The sequence below is a fragment of the Pyrus communis genome, chromosome 11 (assembly GCF_963583255.1).
Source record: "Pyrus communis chromosome 11, drPyrComm1.1, whole genome shotgun sequence".
NCBI lineage: Eukaryota > Viridiplantae > Streptophyta > Magnoliopsida > Rosales > Rosaceae > Pyrus > Pyrus communis.
The window spans coordinates 18,000,258-18,022,625 of NC_084813.1; the positions used below are offsets into that span (position 1 = coordinate 18,000,258).

Genomic DNA, 22,368 nt, shown 5'->3' on the forward strand with positions numbered 1-22,368 from the left:
CCAGACCCGTTTGACCTGCTGACCCGGACCCAGTCAACGGTCAGCGTTGACTTTGACTTTGACCGGTCAACGATCAACGTTGACTTTGACCGTTGACTTTTTGGGTTTTCGTGCGAGACCTCTCCTAGGCTAATTTCGACGTTCTGAACCCGTTTCTGATGTTCGTTTTTCCAAATTCTGTCGTTCGAGTAGAGTTTGAATAAATGTACCATTTATGTGCTTAGGGGCGTTTATCTGTGACGTTTCCTTCTTCGCTAGATAGCGTGACTTTTCGACGACGAAGTACTGTTAGTGGACCCCTTCTAAAAATGCATGTTTTGATAGTATAAATGCATACATGAAAAGCATGATTTGATGATTATGTTTTACGAACGTTTTACGAGATAAGATTCTTACTGAGTCTAGTTTGAATTATTACTATTTTTCCTATAACCCATGTTCTTATAGAATTTCTGATGGATGACGATATGATATTTAGAACGTGTTTAGAACACCTCTTTATAGTATAGATGATGGATGAATTTATACTATGAAGTTGATTTTCAATATATATATGTTAACTGGTTTTGTACTTACCTAGTGGTCCTTTCGGCTACGGGACGTAGGGATAGATCTGGTCCGTCCCGGGCGACAGTTTGGGGTTGGCATAGGGCTTGGAGTGTGTTTCCTCTAGCTATTTAGTACAGGGACGGGAAGCCGGCATGGAGCCTGAAGTGTATTTTCCTCTGACTGTCTGCTCAAAGACAGGGAACCGGCATAGGTCCTGAAGAGTTATCGGACTTTCACTAGTGTTTATTATTTATGCAAAATACATTTTGAGACATTACATGGCATGTTAGATTTCGGAAAAACCTATGTTTAGCATTATAATTGTGTTTTCATAAAACCTGGGGGTTAGTACGTTGATAACTGTTTTACTATGTGTATATATATCAACTTGGTCCACTCATGTTTGTTTTGCGCCCCCTTCAGGACTTAGAATCGAGGCATACAATCCCGACGTCCAGGCACTTCCGCATCGGCATCTTCGAGTCCTCGTGGTGTAGGACCCATTCCTTTGTTTCATTCAATTTTATATTATTTTCTATCAATTTTATAGATCACAAGCACTATATATAGCTATCTTAAGGCCAACAGGATCCCAGATCCTTTTGGTAAGGATATTGAGAATTCGTAAATCATGTCTGTTCATTATGCATCATGTGGTCAGTTTTTGTCACGTACTTTGGTTTGTATTTAATTTTAAATTAAAATATTTAAAATAATTTCTGATCGCATGATGTACAGTGAACATATATGATTCACGGATTCCTAGAATCCTCACAAAGAGAATCCAGATAGAATCCAGATTGATCTAACTTGAGGTTGTTTAAGTCATATGTTGACGTCTAACCTAGCTTTGTGATTAGACATGTGACTTTAGGTCGATCACTAGGTTTTGTGACAAAAATAATGAAATGATGGAAAATACTTAATTTGCACCATATTGTCGAAGTTCAATGTGATTAATTAGCAAAAGGTTCAAGTCTCACTCAACTTCGCCATTTGAGCTAACCCATGCGACAACTTAATTATGACTCAATACCTACCCTCGCTTTTTTGGCTTGTGCAATAATAATCCACGAAGTTATCTACAAGGGTAATGCTATAAAGATTCAATTTATAAATCAAATTTTGTAAATCAAATGTTGTGAATAGTGATGATTAGATTATTACTTAATTGTTGATTAATGTGCTTATTTTTTATTCATGACACATCAATTGATTGACAAATTTGATTTAAAAATTTGATCTCCCAAACTTTACTCTATCTACAAATATTGTGCTAAAATGCATAGAAAATAGGGGCGGCATGAGCAAAAGCTTTCAAGCCTTTAAAATTATGAGTAACATACGAATTGTTGTGTTCCCATGGTCGCCATTCCCTTGCAAACAAGAAATCACACTAAGAATTGAGACATAGCTAGTGAGGGTCCTCTACAAATGAAGGGAAGTGTAAAACTTCTTAGGGTAGGGACTTGGTCAAAAGGTTTGTTTCTGTTTTAGCAGACTGCTAGGCCGAAATAGCATTTGACTTAGAGTTTGTTTAGTCATTTGAAGATTATCTCTGCAAAAATTATTCAAATTAGAGTTTGCATAGTCATCCAAATATATTAAATACATGGACGGTTCATCCTGAATATACTACTTAGTATCTACACTGTTAATTTATTTGATACATTTAGATAACTATGATTATAATGAAAAATAAAAAGATGGAGAAATAAAAGTCCGCTCCAAAATACTTCTTTTAGAGGACTTATGCTCAAATGTATTTTGAGTAAAATCACTTCTATTAGAAAAGTATCGATAATTTTAACAAAATTGCAATTGTGTTTTAGGTAACCAAAAGCTTTTCTATGTTCCTAATTTTTTTTTTACCAAATATTGTCAGAAGCACTTCTGAGGAAAAGGCGGATCCATTTTTTGGGGATCCGGAGATCTTGTAATTATGTCCGTTCATCGTACATTGTGCAGTCATAAATCATTATAAATTATAAATTAAATATAAATAATACCTAATGAAAACTGACCGCATAATGTACGATGAACAGATATGATTACAAGATCCCCCAGATCCTCAGGAAAAAGATCCGGCGAGCTGATAATTTAAAGCCGTTTTTAGTTTTGAAAACACATTTTCAAAACGGCCTGAAATTTACCGTAAGATCCGGGATAGAATTGAACTTTAATCTTTTCTTGATAAGAGAAAAATTTGAACTTTCATTATCAAGTATCTTATTAATACTCTCAACAAGCTTTTTGATAATCACGAATTCTGTTTGAAGATTCCAACCAGCCGGCCTTGTCATCTTGTCATGTAATTTTAGCAACTGTTTGAAGATTCCAACCAGCCGGCCTTGTCATCTTGTCATGTAATTTTAGCAAAGAAACTCTAGTTTACAAGGCCTTTTTTTTATTCTCTTTCTAAAAATAATTTTGATTGCTTATGCCCGTCCTTTCTTCGTGTTTTTACTTGCTACTCTATTCATATTGGACATGTATGTAATGACAGTTTAGTCTTCGTAAAATTTGTGTACCGATTTTGTCATCAATTTGGACGTTCTTCGTCTACTTGTCTCAAATGTTAGAAATTTGAGTATGACAGTCAGATTAGATGGATGATCAGTTATAGTTTTAAAAGAAACAAGTCTTATTGTATTTGAATATGATTTGAGTTTACATAGGTATAACTTCCGAAACACATTTTCACCTTTTGTGAGAGTTATATGAATAGTGAATTTGATCAAACTACTCTATTCAAATTTGTATCCTCAAACGTTGACCCTTTCAAATTGTTAGTTGGTAACTTATTTTTGTTTCACATTTTTTGGGGACGGAACCATGGCACGATCTTTTTTAACACATTTTTTTACATACAGTGTGAGATCCATTTTGTAATGTATTTCAACGATCCGATCCGTAGAAATATTTGCCAAATGACCATTTTTTCAAACTGAAATGCATTTACTTATTTGGAAGTGTTTTTGGCTTTTTCAAAAGCACATGCAAACGAGCCCGAGTTAGACAAGAAAGAAAGAAAAACAGGTAGAAGGACCATCCGAAGAGCCCAGTTCAACTTTGCTTCTTCATCTCCTTCAGCTACGCTTCTCTTTTTTGACCTATAAAATTCTTATACAAATCAAAACACAATTGACAACTTATTCAGCTTAGATTACTTATTTTTCTTTATTCAAACAAGATCATTTGAAAAGTAGACCACAAGCACTATAAATAGTCGAAATTTGTGCAAGCACTGCAAAGCAAACAAATAGGCAAACACAGAATCCAAGATGGTTTCTGTAGGAGAAGCTAATCAGCCTCATGCTGTTTGTATCCCGGTTCCGGCACAAGGTCACATAAAGGCAATGCTTCAATTATCAAAACTTCTCCACCATAAAGGTTTTCGTATAACCTATGTCAACACCGAGTTCAATCACAGGCGCTTTCTTAAATCTCTAGGACCCGACTCCCTTGACGGCTTGCCTGATGATTTTCAGTTTGAAACAATCCCAGATGGCCTTCCGGATAGAGATGACGATTCCACCCAAGACTTCAATTTGCTTGCAGATTCCGTCAAAAACAATTTCTTGGCACCTTTTCTTGACCTCATAAAGAAACTCAACCGTACTACTCCTCCAGTTACTCTCATTGTTTCAGATGGTTTCATGGCTTTCACAACCACTGCAGCTCAACAACTTGGCATTCCCATTACACTCTTCTTTACTTTTTCAGCAAGCAGCTCTATGGGCTATATGAAATATCCTGCTTTGGTGGAAAGAGGACTTGCACCGCTTAAAGGTAAAGAATTAGCAGTGTATAATTTCGTTATTATTTGATATTTCTTTTTTAATCAATATACCACCGCCAGTGACCAATTGATCTAAAGTTCATGGACGATAGTTGTGGCATTGGTAAATAAAAAAATTCTCAAGAGAGTTGCTCTTTAATTTCGTAAACATGCCTATGATTTTATTTTTAATTTTATTAATTAAGTATTGCTTGGGTGTTTGTAGATGAGAGCAGTTTCACGAATGGCTTTTTAGACCAGATAATAGATTGGATTCCAGGAATGAAGCATATCCGTTTGAGGGATCTCCCCAACGACTTTGTGACAACAAATCCCAATGACAAAATTTTTAACAACATCCTTGAAGTAATGAGTAGAGTTCATGAAGCTTCAGCAATTATTGTACATACCTTTGATGCACTGGAGCAAGATGTTTTGGATGGCCTCTCAAGTATGTATCCACCCATTTACGCCATTGGCCCTCTCCCGTTACTTGTCAATCAGATGCCACAACATCCTTTGAAGTCCTTGGGATACAGTCTGTGGAGAGAAGAAGCTGAGTGTCTCCCCTGGCTGGACGATAAGAAGCCAAACTCGGTTGTTTATGTGAATTTCGGCAGCATAACGGTCATGACACCGGAACAACTTGTGGAGTTTGGCTGGGGACTTGCAAAGAGCAAGCTTGCTTTCTTCTGGGTAATTAGGCCTGACTTGGTAATTGGTAAATCAGCAATTTTTCCATCTGAGTTTGTGGATGAAACTAAAGGAAGAAGTCTAATAGCGAGTTGGTGCCCTCAAGAGCAAGTCCTTAACCACCCATCAGTTGGAGGATTTTTGACACACAGCGGTTGGAATTCGACAATGGAAAGTGTGTCTGCAGGAGTGCCCATGTTGTGTTGGCCTTTCTTTGCTGATCAACAAACAAACTGTCACTGTACTTGCAAAGAATGGGGCATTGGTACGGAGATTGATAAAAATGTGAAGAGAGATGAAGTGGAGAAGCTTGTTAGAGAGCTGATGCAAGGAGAGAAGGGTAAGAGAATGAAGCATGAGGCCATGGAGTGGAAGAAATTGGCAGAGGAAGCCAATGGTCCACACGGTTCTTCATCTGCAAACTTGGAAAAATTAGTGAATCAATTTCAATTGTAAGAAAAGTCTAGATGTTCTGCACAAGAACAACCAAGAAACATGCACTGCATTCCTAGATGTTATTGGTTCGATGAATTGGCAACATGTTTAGCCTGCCACCATCTTCAATTTTGTCTAGATATTAATTTCGGGTTGAACATTTTAATGTTATACATTATTTGCTATGTATGCGATTCTACCCTGTCACTGGGATCATACATTGTGGCACATAAGATTTTCTCCTGCCAAAGATACAAGATAACATCGATTTCCTATCGAAATTTGGATAAATACTCCAGCACTATTAACAGGAATAGAAGAACAAGTGCATGTAACCAATGACAATTTAGATGGTAAAGTAATATTTCGGCAACGTAAAACAAAAGTGATTCTGTAAAGCATCTTTCGTAATTATCAGTCGGCTTTGGTTTTGAAGGTAAATGACAAACCGAATTATTGTAAAGCATATATGTTTCCTACCCAGTTTTAATTCTTACATTATTGTAAAGCAGTTCTCTTTCTCTATTAAATAAGGGGACAGTCGTGAACTAGTGATCAAGTGCTGTCTTTCTGCCTTGCTCAACTGATTTTTCGTTTGCAAATCTACTAATCAATGAATTACTTTTTGAAATTCATGATCAAGGGGGTGGCCTAGGCAGTAGGCAAATCAACTAATAAGTCATGCGTAAAACGATTTCTTCAAAACCTTGCCTATTTTCTTTCACGATCTCCCTAGGACATGCGTAAAATAGCAAATCAACCAAAGCATAATATTCATAATTTTCATAATATTTTTTTCATCTGTTGCTGCTAAGTTGGATGATACCAACTATCTTCAATGGCATTTTCAGATGAAATTGATGCTCGAAGGGTATGGCATTATGGATTTTGTGGATGGATCAAATCCTTGTCCCTCTCAGTTTTCTTCTTCAGGTTCTGCTGATTCAGAGGTTGTATCCACTAGTTCCAATTTCAGAGTTGAATCTGATGAGTTTAAGGTTTTGAAGATGCATGATAGAGCACTAATGCAACTTATCACTGCTAATTTGTCTTCGATTGCAATTTCTTGTGCAACTGGGAGCACCAATGTAAGAGATTTATGGGTGGGTCTTCAAGACTAATTTTTTGGGGATCCGGAGATCTTGTAATTATGTCCGTTCACCGTACATTGTGCGGTCATAAATCATTTTAAATTTTAAATTAAATATAAATAGCACCTAATGAAAACTAACCGCATAATGTACGATGAATAGATATGATTACAAGATTCCCCAGATCCTCAAGAAAAAGATCCGGCGAGCTGATAATTTAAAGCTGTTTTTAGTTTTGAAAACACATTTTCAAAACGGCCTGAAATTTACCGTAAGATCCGGGATAGAATTGAACTTTAATCTTTTCTTGATAAGAGAAAAATTTGAACTTTCATTATCAAGTATCTTATTAATACTCTCAACAAGCTTTTTGATAATCACGAATTCTGTTTGAAGATTCCAACCAGCCGGCCTTGTCATCTTGTCATGTAATTTTAGCAAAGAAACTCTAGTTTACAGGGCCTTTTTTTTATTCTCTTTCTAAAAATAATTTTGATTGCTTATGCCCGTCCTTTCTTCATGTTTTTACTTGCTACTCCATTCATATTGGACATGTATGTAATGACAGTTTAGTCTTCGTAAAATTTGTGTACCGATTTTCTCATCAAGTTGGACGTTCTTCATCTACTTGTCTCAAAGGTTAGAAATTTGAGTATGACAGTCAGATTAGATGGATGATCAGTTATAATTTTAAAAGAAACAAGTCTTATTGTATTTGAATATGATTTGAGTTTACATGGGTATAACTTCCGAAACACATTTTCACCTTTTGTGAGAGTTATATGAATAGTGAATTTGATCAAACTACTCTATTCAAGTTTGTATCCTCAAACGTTGACTCTTTCAAATTGTTAGTTGGTAACTTATTTTTGTTTACTGACACGCCTGACCCTGATATTCTCCAAACACCAAGGTAACAAAATTGTTAGTTGGTAACTTATTTTTGTTTACTATAATCCATGATTATTAATTTATTATAATAGTCATGCCAAAATTCTTGTGCATGGGACTCTTTGTAGAACTCATTGTCCTAACCTATAAAATGCAAACATTATAAACATTCATCATTATCAGAAATTTACACACAAAGTAAGATGGGTTCTAATAAACCTCATGCTGTTTGTGTGCCTGTTCCACTTCAGGGTCACTTAAAGGCAATGCTCAAATTGGCAAAGCTCCTCCACCATAAAGGCTTTCACATAACCATTATCAACACAGAGTTCAACCACAGGCGCTTACTTAAATCTCTTGGACCCAACTCCCTAGATGGCTTGTCGGATTTTCGGTTTGAAACGATTCCCGATAGCCTTCCAGATTCGAATGAAGATGCCACCCAAGACCTCAATTTGCTCGCTGATTCCATCAGGAATAAGTTCTTGGCACCTTTTCTAGACCTCGTCACAAAACTGAACAATGAAAATCCAGTGATCTGCATTGTTTCGGATGGTTTCATGCCTTTCACAACTCCTGCTGCCAAACAACTTGGCATCCCCATCACACTTTTCTTTACTTTTGCAGCAAGCAGCTTCATGGCGTTTAAGCAATATCCTGCTTTGGTGGAAAAAGGACTTGCACCACTCAAAGGTGAAACAATTGAAGAAACTAATCTTTAATTTTAGTATTAGTTTCTCTTCGGTCTTTGCCAATCAACAATTGCGTCGCTAGTGACTACTCTAGTAGCACCCAGTTTCCACTCTGTTGGAGGAGGTGTGAGTTCAAAGTTCACCAACGAAAGTTGTTGCATTAGTAAAAAAGTGAAATTATGGTCCATGAGATTTGCTCTTTAATTTTCTAAGTATGCAAATTAATGAACTTTCATTAATGTTCAAGTATCGTGTGGGTGCTAATTGTGCAGATGAGAGTTGTTTCGTAAATGGATTTTTAGACCAGGTTATAGATTGGATTCCAGGAATGAAAAATATCCGTTTAAGGGATCTCCCAAATAACTTTTTAACAACAGATCCCAATGATGAAATTTTCACTGGCGTCCTTGAAGTAATTGGTCAAGTTCATGAAGCCTCAGCAGTCATTGTACATACTTTTGATGCATTGGAGCCAGATGTTTTGGATGCTCTCTTGTCTATGTCTCCACCTGTATACGCCATTGGCCCTCTTCAATTACTTCTCAATCAGATACCACAACACCCTTTGAAGTCCTTGGGATACAGTCTATGGAGGGAAGAAACTGAGTGCCTCAAATGGCTTGATGATAAGGAGCCAAACTCAGTTGTTTATATGAATTTCGGCAGCATAACGGTAATGACATCGGAACAACTTGTGGAGTTCGGTTGGGGTCTTGCAAATAGCAAGCTTACTTTCTTTTGGGTAATTAGGCCTGACTTGATCATCGGTGAATCCGCAATTTTACCACCTAAGTTTGTGGATGAAACTAAGGAAAGAAGTCTAATAGCAGGTTGGTGCCCACAAGAACAAGTGCTTAACCATCCATCAGTTGGAGGATTTTTAACACATAGCGGTTGGAATTCGACAATAGAGAGTGTGTCTGCAGGCGTGCCTATGTTATGTTGGCCATTCTTTGCTGATCAGCAAACCAACTGCCACTATAGTTGCAAAGAATGGGGCATTGGTATGGAGATTGATAATAAAGTGAAGAGAGATGAACTGGAGAAGCTTGTCAGAGAATTAATGGAGGGAGAGAAGGGGAAGAAAATGAAGAATAAGGCCATCGAGTGGAAGACATTGGCAGAAGAAGCCACTGGTCCACATGGTTCTTCATCCACAAACTTAGAGAAATTAGTGAATCAAATGCAATTAAGAAAAAGCTAGATGTTTTGGATAAGAAGTTATTTGTTCAAAGACTAGCTAGGTATATTTTATTTTGTTACCGTCTTCAGTTTTATCTAGATATAAGTTTTATCTTATGTACCAATATTTACTTTGTCTGGGTCACTTGACGATAGATGCAGACACAGAGTATGTACACTTAGGGACACATGATTATTTTCTTCTATGGTTTGAGAACGTCTAAAGTTAATTACTGAAAGATACAAGAAGGTATTGAATTTCTCAAAGAAAATCTCCATCATCAAAGGAGAAACCACTTATAGGGCATTTACTAATCCGTAATCAGATTGTGAGGAATTGAATTGAGGAGGAATTGGATTGAGGAGGAATTGAAATGAGGTGGAATCAGAATCAGATTCTTGTTGAAGTTGTTTGCTAAAACTGAGGTAGAATCAAAATCAGATTCTTGGTTTACTAAAACTGTCTGGAATCGGAGTAGGAAAGATGTTTGAGTCTATATAAGTTGTTTACTAATTCACTTCAATCGGAATTAAAACTAGGTAGATTACTAAATTGCCTTTACATAAATAAATTATTTTCATACTAAATAATTAAATTAAATTTATTAATTAAATTCATCTATATAAAAATATTTAAACATGTTTTATTTGTTTATTTTTTGAGAGAAAGTTTTATTTATTTGTTTATTAAAAGATGGTTTTTTCATCCATCCCCCACTTGTCCATCTTTCCCACGGCTCCCTTTCATCTTAAAGGTATTTCTTCCCAGTCGCATAACCCTCTACCCATCCCTCCCTTTCCTTGCCCTGTCTTTATCTTCCACCCCTTTATGCCTCCATAGCCATTGCCCCATAGCTAGGCCATTCATGGTCTAGAGCGGAGCGGTCTTGTCACCATCTTGATCTCGGTCCACTACGTCAGGTAAAAGTGCAACGATCGAATTCAGGTAAGAGTCCAGCAATTCGGTGAAACAAGTGGAGATTAGGCTAGGTATGTGATGTGGCCATACACTGCCGAGGGTGTGGTGTTGACAGAGATGAAGAATGAGCAATGCTGGATAAGTGTCAAATGAAGGACAATCTTGGGATAATAAGAAATAAGTGAGGTTATAATTGGTAGAAAAAATCCATTCGAGATTCCTCAGATGTCCATGAATTAAAATACCTCCCTCATGTAGGGAGTCCAATTCCTCCAAAATAAGGAGTGGGATTCCCAGTGTGAAACCTTGTCCCTGATTTATCGTATTTTGTATTATCGGACTTATGAAACTACCAAATTACCCTTGAGTTGACTTTCGTTGACCATCTCGTCAAAACACGTATTCCTAATTTTTGTAACTTATTCTTATGTATTCATCACCACGAACGTGTAGGCGCAAACGGATTCGAAATTGGATTTATAACGAAGTTTTTACGTTTCGAAACATCGAACGATTTTCGGATATTTTTCGTGTTTCGTCCTTAGTAACCTTGTTTTGTGAGCCACTAGGGCTCACATGTTTCCTCCCTTTTCCCTCCCCGTGACCTCTTTCCTCTTTCTTTTGTCTGAAACACTCTTTCTCCCTCTCACAACTCTTTCATCTCTCTCTTTCTCGACACTCTCAGCTCTCTTTCAAACCACTCTTTCCAAGGGCTTCTCACACAAACAAACAACACGACAATGACAACAACATCCCCACCATCACCCTGGTGAACTCCGAATTAAAGGAGAACCCTCCAAACACTTCCAAACTCACTACACAGTGCATTCACTATTCATCGAGTTTTCCGACGAGTTTCCACGTTCTCCGGCGAAGGTAAGCCTCAAACCTCATCCAAAAGTTGTAGATTGTATCTCGGTTATGTTTGGAGTAGTTTTGGGAATTTTTGGTGATGTTTGGATGTAGGAATCGCACGGGGGAAGCTTTCCCATTTTTCTAGCAAGCATTGCCACTTTCAAGTCGTTTTCCGATCAAACCATGTCGAGTTAGCTGTCTTGCAAGGTACCATTCTCTTCATCTCGTCAAGAAGTATAATTTTTGTTCTTGAATCACTAGATTTCGTTGAGTATTGAAGACGTTATGAATGTTTAAAGTTTACCTAGTTTCTAGTGAGTTTTCCAGTTTGCCTGTGTACCAGTCACCTTTCAAGCAATTTTCTGGTCATCTCTGGCAACCATTAGGCTTCCAAATAGGTATAATCTTATTCTTCACTTTCCTAGCTTCGTTTGATATATTATGGGTCGAATTTGGTTAAGAAATGAGTGAGTTACGAAGCTTTGAAAATTGTCCAAACTTCTGGCCAAAAATCCCAGATTCCGGTGAGCTCCAGCTAGCTCAGCACTTTGACCGGCTTGGCTCGGCTGAGTCAACCTGGACTTCTGGTCAACGTTGACCATTGACCAGTCAACGTTGATTTTGGGTTGACTTTTTGGGGTTTCGGCCGAGACCCCTCCTAAACTAATTTCGATGTTCTGATTCCAAATCCGCACTCCATCTTCCCAAATTCAATCGTTTGAGTAAAGTTTTATTAATTGGTCCTTTTATGTGCTTAGGTGTGTTTGTTAGTGGTGTTTTCATCCTTCCTAGTTCGAACGGCTCTTCAGCAACGGAGTATCTATGAGTGGACCCCTTCCAAAATGCATCATTTAATTACAAGAAATGCATACATGAAAAGCATGATTTTATGACTACATTTTACAAAACGTTTATGAGTAAAACGGATTTACGCTTTATGAAATATCATGCTTTATCAGATTTATGTTCTTTGAAAGATTTATGATTATATACCATGAACATGATTTATGATATGATGTTTGAGCTATTGAGCACTAATGAGACATATTTTAGAAATATTATGTTTATGATTTATGTGCTTATATATATGCCTACGGGCGAATGATATCAATAAATGGCTTCGGTTGGGTGATGTAGGAGCCTATAGGAAAATGATACCTATATATGGCTTCGGTCAAGTGATGTAGGGGCCTATAGGCGAATGAAGATTTATATATGGCTTTGGTCCGGTGATGTAGGGCCTGCAGGCGAATGAATGCCTTCGGGTGAATGAAGAATGAAGATATATATATGCCTACGGGCAGGTGATGAAGTGCCTTCGGGTGAATGAAGATTTATATATATATATATATATATATATATGTATATGCCTTTATGATGCTACTAAGAAAACTATATATAATGTATGTTTTATGAAGTTTATATGGCATGCTAGGGTCTTCGGAAAACCTATTACATATTATGCTAGATGAGTTTTCATAAACTTTGGGGGTTAGTACGTTGAAGAATAATTGTTTTAGTATTCCTTATATATAAACTTGGTCCTCTCATGTTTTGTTTTATGCCCCTTCAGGACTTAGAATCAAGGCATACAATCCCAACGTTAAGGCATTTCCGCATCGGTATCTTTGAGTCCTCTCGGTGTAGGACCCCTTTCTTTGTAATATTAATTAGTAGTACGCTCTGAACATGTCATGCATCATCACCATTATTTTGTTGGTAGTTGAATATTATTATATTATTTTGTAAAGGTTTTATTTGAATATTACGTTGCATAGTTATGTGCGAAATTTTTATGTATGTTTTACATGTTATCAGCATATACATTCATAAATGGCTTGCGTCACCCTCGGGTGTCAGCCAGCATATAGCCATCCCATTGTCCTTTGGACACCGGGATCGAGGCGTGTTAGATTGGTATCGAAGCCTAGTTATTCAGAGCATACTTAGGATCTTGTGTTATTGTAGTAGTGTGACGGCCTTGACATTATTTGGATGCCACGGTTTCCGGATTTGATGCCTTTTGGTGCAGTTGTGTAAACCTTTTTTTGTTTGAATTGTCACATTCTATTTGAAGTACAAAATTCGTGTCGGGATTATGCCTTAACAGCGACGAATTGTAGTGATGAACGACTCATCAACAAATCGATACTTTGTGACATGCATTCCCTAGGAATGGCGGGTAGAGTTGGATTTACATTGAAGTAACGCGAAATAGAAAACCTCAGTGAGAAGAAGTCTGGTTAAAACCAGCTAAAGATCAGAGTCGGTGATGCTACTCTACGACATGCGATCCTTAGGAATGGCGGACAGAGTCGTATCTACCTAGGAGTGTTGTGAAACAGAGAAATCTTAGTGGTATAAGTGGGAGATCTGAAACAGTGAAGTTACTCAGTGACATGCATTCCCTAAGAATGGCGGATAGAGTCATATCTATATGGAATTTCCTCGAAACATTTGAAGTGCGAGTTGGAGAAAACGAGTAACTGATAGTCGTGTTTAGTAAGTGTTAGTTGGTAAGGTCGAATCAATGTTCTCGGACTTGTTGCCACTGAGGGAATTCGTGTAGACCATCTGAAGATTTCTCAGTGATTGTACTATAGATAACCTTCTCGCTTACTCCAACACCAAGGTCAAGTTCACCAAACATCGACAGTAAGTTTTACACCAAATCCTTTAGCGTTGGCTTTGTTTAGACTAAATACTTTTCTTGGGAGACTCTTTTATAGTAGACGCCATTCTCATCAATTTCCAAAAAGGTTACGATCGTTGGAAATTGAAAATCATCACAAGGTGTCGTGAAATGCGAAATATTCTTGATTTTGTTACTTTCTATCAGCAGTTCTTAACGATTCTTTGAGCATAGCCTGATCTCCTTCTTGGCTATGAAACTAGTCAATTTTGTTGAGTTGTTGAAGGTGAACGAAGCTCCTGATAATGGAAATATTGTCTCGCTTGATCATTGTTCTTACACTTTTTGATGACATCGATGAATTTCAATCCTATGATGATGTGTTATCGAATGTCTGGCTGCATGTTGATGCAACATGATCGAGTAATGCGTGTTCATCTTTATGGTTGGAACCGCAGGAGGTAAACCATCCTATCTTCGACCTTGAGCCAGTGGTTACCGTCTTACTTGAAAAACTAATGACACATTTTCTTTGTAGAAATTTATGTGGGACGAAAGTTGGGAACAAAACTTTTTAGAGTTTGGAACATCGTCTAACTCATGCTCCCCCTTGCTTTTCTTGATGTTAGTGGTGAGTTTTAAGTCTCTTGTTTTGCATCATTTCTAACCAAAGAAGTTGTAGTGTGTTCTGACATAGAAATAGTTGAGTTTTAGACGAAATAGGTGGATGGGGCTCATCGATGATTTTGGATTGCACTTTTGAGTACCATCTTGGTTAGGCAAATGTCGTAGCTGGTGCTTTTAGTCAAATATTCCATGGACAGCTTACCTCCATCCAAGCTATCCATGTCTCACTATTGTTTTCCCTTCATGGATTTGGCTTTATTTTGGCATCCGATCCACGGTGAGTATTGTCGGCTCACTTATAAGTCAAACTTGTTTTGATAGAGTTTGGGCAAGAAGCCCAAGGGTTGTTCAGTAAAATGCGAGTTTGAAGGAGCAAGTGTCGGATGACATGAGACGGGATTTGAAAGTTTGAGGAATTGGAACTCTGTTGATAAGAAACAAATTGTTCTTGCCTAAGGGTAAGGAAACTGTGAAAAAGGAAAATTCTTGATGAGGCTCATATTTCAGTGTATGCCATGCATGTTGTCAGTACTAAATTGTACCACTGTTTTTGTCAGCTTTATTACTGGTGTTGTATGTATGGGATATCGCTGAATATGTGAGTAGGTGCCTGATTTACAAGTAAGTGGAAGCGGTGAGATGGAAGCCATCGGGCTTATCTCAATTTCTTATATCCCTGTTTGGAGATGGGAAGAAATTTCCTTGGGTTGTCAGGGACTATTGAGGATGCAAATAGAAATGGGTGAATGTCACCATAGATTTCTTGTACAAACCACCTTATACACGTGGAGACTATGATGACATTTCAAAAATTGCTATCAACTCACTCAGCATATTATCTACCAGTCCACGAGGACTATACTTCCGACCACTTGGCATAATTCTTCATTCTGGACTTCGTTAGACTGATGTCTCGGTTTACATCGATTTCGATTGTGATCTCGGATTCACTTCCTGATATTGAAAGACATTCTAATCAAGTTTGGGTTCGTGTTTACCCTTCAACACTTGGTATCATTTCTAAAAGCAGACAAACCCATTTAAGAAGACCATTCAGATCCGAAAGTTTTAGCTGAGACCATCAGTTATTCGATCACCTATTAACACCCTATTGAGCGAATTGTTGCTAGTTTAAAGCAAGGTGACCTCTCATTTGTTCAACACCTTGGAAGTATGAAATCCATGTAAAATGAACTTGATATGTGCCATCCACACACGACTGATTCCGTTGTGCTACTGAAAAGGGTTGATGAAAACAAGGTGTTTCAACTCTTGGCAAGCTTGGGAGCTGAGTATGAAGACTTGTGTAGTCATTTTTTAATGACTCCAGAGTTGCTCTTCTTTACCAGTGTGTGTCATGCTGTCTAGAGAGAGGAAACTCGGAGAAGAGTGATGAACGTTAAGCCCAAACCTAACTCTGAGGCTAGGGTTTTCACGACAAATCACAAAGCAACGGATGATTGGATGCTTGGGAAGAAGGCACACTGGAAATGTTCTTATTGCAACATGAAATGACATTTGAGAGAAAAATGTTGGATTCTTCATCCGTAGTTGAAGCCTAAGTTTGATAGGGAAGGCATGATGATCAAAGATGGGAAGGGAAGAGTCACTCCGAAAGCATTTCACTCAGCTTGTTCCTCAACTGATGGGATGGCCAATTTCTCAACAAATCCCATATCCTTAATCAATGAGTTTGCTGCTTTTCTTCAAAAGAAGCAAGGAAGCAGTGAGCCTGATGAAGTGACGACTGAAAACCCTACTGCAATGCTAGGGAAATTTGCTGGATTCTTGGCTAACTCAGAGAGCACATCGAAAGGCAATATTCCAGGTATTATTAGTGCCATTTCCACTGCTCTTAATGCAAAATGTTACACATGATTTTTGGATTATTAACTCCTGTGCCACTAATCATATAACTATTAAACCCTTTAGTCTCCATGAATTTCAAAAAACTATTGATCCAATTCATGTGTCTGTTGCAAATGGGAAAAGGGAACCTATTCTAGGGAAATGAAAGATTAGATTGTTGAGTGAGCATACTGATTCCATTACTCTCTATGTACCTTCTTTTCTTTTTTAGCCTTTGTCAATAGGAAAAATCACAAAAACTTTAAACTGTCTTGCCATATTTTCCCCTCACAATGTTGTGTTTCAGGACTGAGTTACTTAGAAGAAGATTGGTGAAGGGTTCTTCTTAAATGGACTCTACTATCTTTCAAAAGAGTCCAATTTTGTCAAAAGGCTCAGTGCCAACTTAAGTCAAGTTTAGGAACACCAACTCTGGCACCAACGCCTTACCCATCCCTCAAAACCTGTGATGACCAAGTTGTTTCCCCTTTTTTGTAAAAACACACTTGAGTGTGAAACTTGTCAAATGTCAAAAGCCACTAGATTCCCTTTTGTCTCCTCTAATTCTAGAGCCAGTAGACTTTTTGAATTTGTTCACTCAGATATCTGGGGTCCGTTTTGTGTGAAATCCTTTGATGGGTATAGATATTATGTTACATTTGTTGATGACTATTCTAGAGTGACCTGGTTGTATCTCTTAGAACTTAAAAGTGATTTGTTTGATGCTTTTAAGGACTTTCACAATCTAATCACCAATCAATTTTCATCTAAGTTATATATGTTAAGATCAGATAATGGCACTAAGTACACTTCAAATAACATAAGTAATTACTTGAGCAATCATGGCATTTACATCAAACTAGCTGTGTTGGTATGCCACAACAAAATGGTGTAGTAGAGAGAAATAATCGAGACTTATTGGAAAAGACTCGATCACTTATGATCCAAATGAATGTTCCTAAGAAATTTTGGTCTCAAGCTCTACTCACTGCCACTTACATCATTAACAGACTGCCAATTCGGGTGTTGAATACTAAATCTCCTTTTGAAGTAATGAAGGGCAGGTCTATAGATTTGTCTCACCTTAGGACCTTTGGTTGTACTTGTTATGTGCACATTCAAGCTTTCCATCGTGATAAACCCGACCCTCGAGCTGTCAAATATGTGTTTATGGGATACTCCAGTTCTCCAAAGGGTTACAAAATGTACAACCTTAACACTGGGAAGCTGGTAGCCTCTAGAGATGTGTGATTTCAGGAATACTCACCTTACTTCCACAAAGGTTTGGAGACTAATCCCAATAGGGAAGATCTTATGGACCTATTTCCACTGCCTACTCCAGCAGAAGTTCTTGAAGGCACCCTTGCTCATATAAGTACTGAGAATTCTCAACCCACTGAAAGTGTAAGTGATGCAGTGCCGAGCTTCTCTGGACCATCAGAAGCTCAACCAAATCAGTAAGCTATAAGTGCACCAAGAAGAAATCCTACACGAGATAGACATCCACCAGTGAGGTTACAAAAGTACATTATTTACATTGCAAAGCATCCTATCTCTGCAACCATTTCTTATCACAGATTCTCATATTCTCATGCTTCTTTCCTTAACAAATTGTCCCACACTTTCAAACCAAGGAATTTTCATGAAGCCACCTGCATGCCTAAGTGGTAATATGCTATGACTAAAGAGCTCTAAGCTCTTCATGACAACCAGACATGGAGTGTGGTGGATCTTCCAAATGGCAAGAAGGTAGTGGGAAGTAGGTGGATGTATAAGACCAAATTCAACTCCAATGGAAGCACTGAGAGACATAAGGCACAGTTAGTAGCTCAAGGCTTTACACGAACCTATGGCATTGACTACAAGGAGACTTTTGCTCCAGTTGCCAAAATGAAAACTGTGAGGGTATTGTTGTCTGTGGCAGTCAATAATGCATGGCCCTATTCCAAATGGATGTGAAGAATGCATTTCTTTATGGGGATCTTGAAAAAGAAGTGTACATGAAGTTGCCCACGGGTCATCTAAGAGAAAAGGAATCCAACAAGGTCTGTAGACTTCACAAAGCCATATATGGTCTCAAACAATCCCCTCAAGCTTGGTATTTGAAGCTTAGTTCAGTCCTTGAAGCTGCATGATTCAAAAAGAGTCATGATGACTCTTCTTTGTTTGTTCGAATTGGTATTGCTGGCAAATTAGTTGTGCTTAGATATGTTGATGACCTAATTATTACAGGTGACAATATGAGTGAAATCAAGGTGCTTACGCAGTCACTTCACCAAAAATTTGCCATTAAAGACTTGGGCCCCTTGAAATACTTTCTTGGAATTGAGGTGGCTACTTCTTCAAAGGGATTGTTCTTGAATAAAAAAAAGTATGTTCTCGATCTTCTAGATGAAGCTAACATGATGGAGTGTAAACCAACTCGGACAACCCTGGCTAGCAAGCTTTAGTGGCATGAAAAAGGTGAACCTCTCACGGACGCCAGTGTTTATCATCAAATGGTTGGGAAACTTATTTATCTCACCATTACTAGGCTTGATATCTCATATTCAGTTAGCCTAGCTAGTCAGTTCACACTCTCCTACTTTAGTTCATTGGGAAATCATCAAGAGAATACTTCGATATCTCAAGGGCTCAGTAGGTAGGGGGATAATTATGAAGAACAATGGATCAAATCACATTTTGGCCTACACAGATGCTGACTAGGCTGGAAATACCCTTGATTTAAAATCCACAATAGGTTTTTGCACATTTGTCGAAGGGAATCTTGTCACTTGGAAGAGCAAGAAACAAACTGTTATTGCTCGATCTAGTGCAGAAGCTAAGTGTAGGGCCATGGCAGCAACAACCTGTGAACTGGTATGGTTGAAAGGTCTTCTTTCCAAGCTCGGATTCACAAGCATGGCACCTATGTCCTTGTATTGTGATAACCAAGCTGCCATGCATGTTGCCTCCAATCCTGGGTTCCATGAAATGACCAAACATATTAAAGTTTACTGCCATTATATTCGTGCTCAAGTTCAATCCAAGGTGATAGACACCGTGTTCACACGCAACCACGATCAACTTGCTGATTTATTCACAAAAGCACTAGACTCCACTTAGTTTCAGCGTTTGTTATGCAAGCTTGGATCAATCAATCCCCTTGATCCAGCTTGAGGGAGTGTATTGAAACCGGTTTGTATAAGATCTTAAATGATGGTTTGTATGTATGGGTTGTTATCCTCACTTTAGCTAAGTCATAGGCTAAAGTGATGGTCTTAACCCTACTTTCATGACTTCCCATACCTTGTCATTCACCTTACCTCTTTTCGTCAACCTTCTTAGTTGCTTGTAGAAACTTCTTTCCTTGTAATTAGGTTTTGGCTTTTCCTCTTGTTAAGGCAGATTTTAGGGATTGTGTTGGAAATGTTAGCCTACTTTTTCTTGTAGCTTTCTTTTTGGCTCTCTATAAGAGTTGCCTTCATTTCTTGTAATCCTTACAATGAAACATACAACAAATATTTGAAACCAAAAACTCAACACTTGATCTCTCTAAATTCAAATACAAGAAAATGGACTACCATTCAACTTAAATCACATATATGTTGAACAGCAGCTCACTACTAGCACTGTAAACAATCTGCACCACCATGCAAACACACAATCCAAAATGGATGCCACAACAGTAGCTACTAAGCTTCACGCTGTTTGCATTCCAGTTCCGACTCAAAGCCATATTAAGGCAACGCTTAAATTTGCAAAACTCCTGCTCAGTAGAGGTTTTCATATTACCTTTGTCAACATGGAGTTCAATCACAAGTGGTTTCTTAAATCTCTAGGACCCGATTCCCTAGATGGCTTGCTTGATTTCCGGTTCGAAGCCATCCCAGATGGCAGTCCAGATTCAGACGAAGATGCTACCCAAAATATCACTTTACTCTGCGATTCCATACTAAAACATACTTTCCTGGCGCTGTTTCGTGACCTCCTCACTAAGCTCAACAAGGATGCCAAAACAACATCCAGCAATCCACCAGTGACTTGCATAGTTTCAGATGGTTTCATGTCCCCAGTCACAATCACTGCTGCTCAAGATATTGGAGTCTCTTCGGTGCAGTTCTACACTTTTGCTGCATGTGCCTTAATGGGCTTTATACAATTTCGTGCGTTGGTTGAAAAAGGACTTACACCACTCAAAGGTGAAATATATACAACTATTGAAGCAACTGCTTATTTTTTGGTTAATTCTTTATTTCTTATTTTCCAAACATGCAAATGAAATTCTTCTTGTTGTAGATGAGAGCTGTTTGACAAATGGATATTTGGAAAATGCTATAGACCGGATTCCAGGAATGAAAGATATTTGTTTAAGGTATATCCCAACTTTTTTTCGAACCACAAATCCAGATGACATCCTATTTAACTTCACGATGAAAGCAACGGATAGAGCTCATGAAGCTTCAGCAATTGTTCTTCATACTTTTGATGTCTTGGAGACAGATGTGTTGGACGCGCTCTCATCTATGGTTCCACTTGTTTATCCCATTGGCCCTCTTCAATTGCATCTCAACCAGATACCAGAACACCCCTTGAATACTGGACATAGTCTATGGAAAGAAGAAACTGAATGCCTTGAGTGGCTAAACGCTAAGGCGCCAGATTCTGTCATGTATGTGTATTTTGGCAGTATAGCAGTCATGACACCTGAAAATCTTGTCGAGTTTGGTTGGGGACTTGCGAATAGCAAATTACCCTTCTTTTGGGTAATCAGGCCTGATCTTGTAATTGGTGAATCCGCAAGTTTTCCGCCTGAGTTTGTTGCCGAAACAAAAGAAAGAATCTCATAGCAAGTTGGTGCCCACAAGAGCCAAGTCCTGAACCACCCATCAGTAGGAGGATTTTTAACTCACAACGGTTGGGGTTCAACAATTGAGAGCCTGACTGCAGGAGTGCCTATGCTCTGTTGGCCATCCTTCGGGGACCAGCAAATGGACTGCCACTATACTTGCAATGAATGGGGCATTGGGATGGAGATTAGTAATGATGTGAAGAGGCATGAAGTAGAGAAGCTTGTCAAGGAGTTAATGGAGGGAGAGAAGGGTAAAAAGTTGAAAAATGAGGTCATGGAGTGGAAGAAACTTGCAGAAGAAGCTACTGGCCCGAATGGTTCTTCATCCAAAAACTTAGACAATTTAGTGAATCAAGTTCTACTAAGAAAGAACTAGATGTCAGTATGTAATTTAGAACTACCAACTATGCCCCGAGTTCAAAACTCCCTCTCTCTCTTCCGTTAGTGTTGATTAGTGTAAAAATCGTTTATAATAAAAATAAAAATAAACCTGGATGTCTATACATGATTTAGAACTATCTCAAAATAACCATATTATTATTGGTCTAAGTTTTAGAACTGAGTATGAGGTATTCTCAGCATCATATAATAAATGGTAGCCCAACCTCAACCCTTTGAATGTTTGGTAGTGTGGTTGTGCATCATGACCAATAACAATACCAGACCTAGTGAATATAACCAAATACAGATTAAGATGGTAAACAAATATTTGAGTCATCATCGGAAAAGCCCATTCACACTGATATATAATCAAGATGGCATGCTTGATCCATAAAATTGACTTGATTTGAACTAATTATAGAGTTTAATTTAGATTAGTTTAGCTTGGCGTTGAATTTGTTCTATTTAGGCCCCTCTTTAAATGGTTTAGAATAAGCTCACATAAAAAAGTATAATCTGAAATTATTCAGTTGTTACTTAACCTCATGTTTAATATGAAAACCTCCACTGTGCAGGAGTTTTGCAAATTTAAGCGTTGCCTTGATATGGCTTTGAGTCGGAACTGGAATGTAAACAGCGTGAGGCTTAGTAGCTACTGTTGTGGCATCCATTTTGGATTGTGTGTTTGTATGGCGGTGCAAATTGTTTACAGTGCCAGTAGTGAGCTACTGTTCAACATATATGTGGTTTAAGTTGAATGGTAGTCCATTTTCTTGTATTTGAATTTAGAGAGATCAAGTGTTGAGTTTTTGGTTTCAAATATTTGTTGTATGTTTCATAGTAAGGATTGCAAAGCCTACGTGGCGTGCAGGTCGAGTAACTAATAAGTTAATTACATCTTTCGGTTGAATGCGGGGCGTGCCAACTCGTCAACCGAGCTCAGCCAATGAGTAAAATTTGT

The 22,368-nt window shown here is 38.1% G+C and overlaps 2 protein-coding genes and 1 pseudogene across 2 annotated transcripts; all 3 read left to right on the forward strand.

Annotated features, from left to right (window-relative positions):
- The first annotated feature begins 3,821 nt into the window (after nt 1–3,821).
- On the forward strand, nt 3,822–6,107 carry LOC137708472 (7-deoxyloganetin glucosyltransferase-like). Its single transcript, XM_068447556.1, has 2 exons — nt 3,822–4,341; nt 4,557–6,107. Exons 1-2 carry the CDS (start codon nt 3,834–3,836, stop codon nt 5,477–5,479), a joined length of 1,431 nt encoding a protein of 476 aa, XP_068303657.1. The 5' UTR covers nt 3,822–3,833; the 3' UTR covers nt 5,480–6,107.
- A 1,518-nt stretch (nt 6,108–7,625) lies between these two features.
- Nucleotides 7,626–9,336, forward strand: LOC137709427 (7-deoxyloganetin glucosyltransferase-like). The gene is made up of 2 exons (XM_068448517.1): nt 7,626–8,133; nt 8,405–9,336. The coding sequence occupies exons 1-2, from the start codon at nt 7,644–7,646 to the stop codon at nt 9,334–9,336; spliced, it is 1,422 nt and encodes a 473-aa protein (XP_068304618.1). The 5' UTR covers nt 7,626–7,643.
- A 10,511-nt stretch (nt 9,337–19,847) lies between these two features.
- LOC137749368 (7-deoxyloganetin glucosyltransferase-like) lies at nt 19,848–21,402 on the forward strand (annotated as a pseudogene).
- The last annotated feature ends 966 nt before the right edge of the window (nt 21,403–22,368 follow it).

What these genes read in the sequence shown, in the direction of transcription:
- LOC137708472 (XM_068447556.1), top strand. Translation starts at nt 3,834, where the DNA reads ATGGTTTCTGTAGGAGAAGCTAATCAGCCTCATGCTGTTTGTATCCCG. An exon ending in AGGACTTGCACCGCTTAAAG is followed by an intron (nt 4,342 to 4,556) that starts GTAAAGAATTAG and finishes GGGTGTTTGTAG; the next exon opens with ATGAGAGCAGTTTCACGAAT.
- LOC137709427 (XM_068448517.1), top strand. Translation starts at nt 7,644, where the DNA reads ATGGGTTCTAATAAACCTCATGCTGTTTGTGTGCCTGTTCCACTTCAG. An exon ending in AGGACTTGCACCACTCAAAG is followed by an intron (nt 8,134 to 8,404) that starts GTGAAACAATTG and finishes CTAATTGTGCAG; the next exon opens with ATGAGAGTTGTTTCGTAAAT.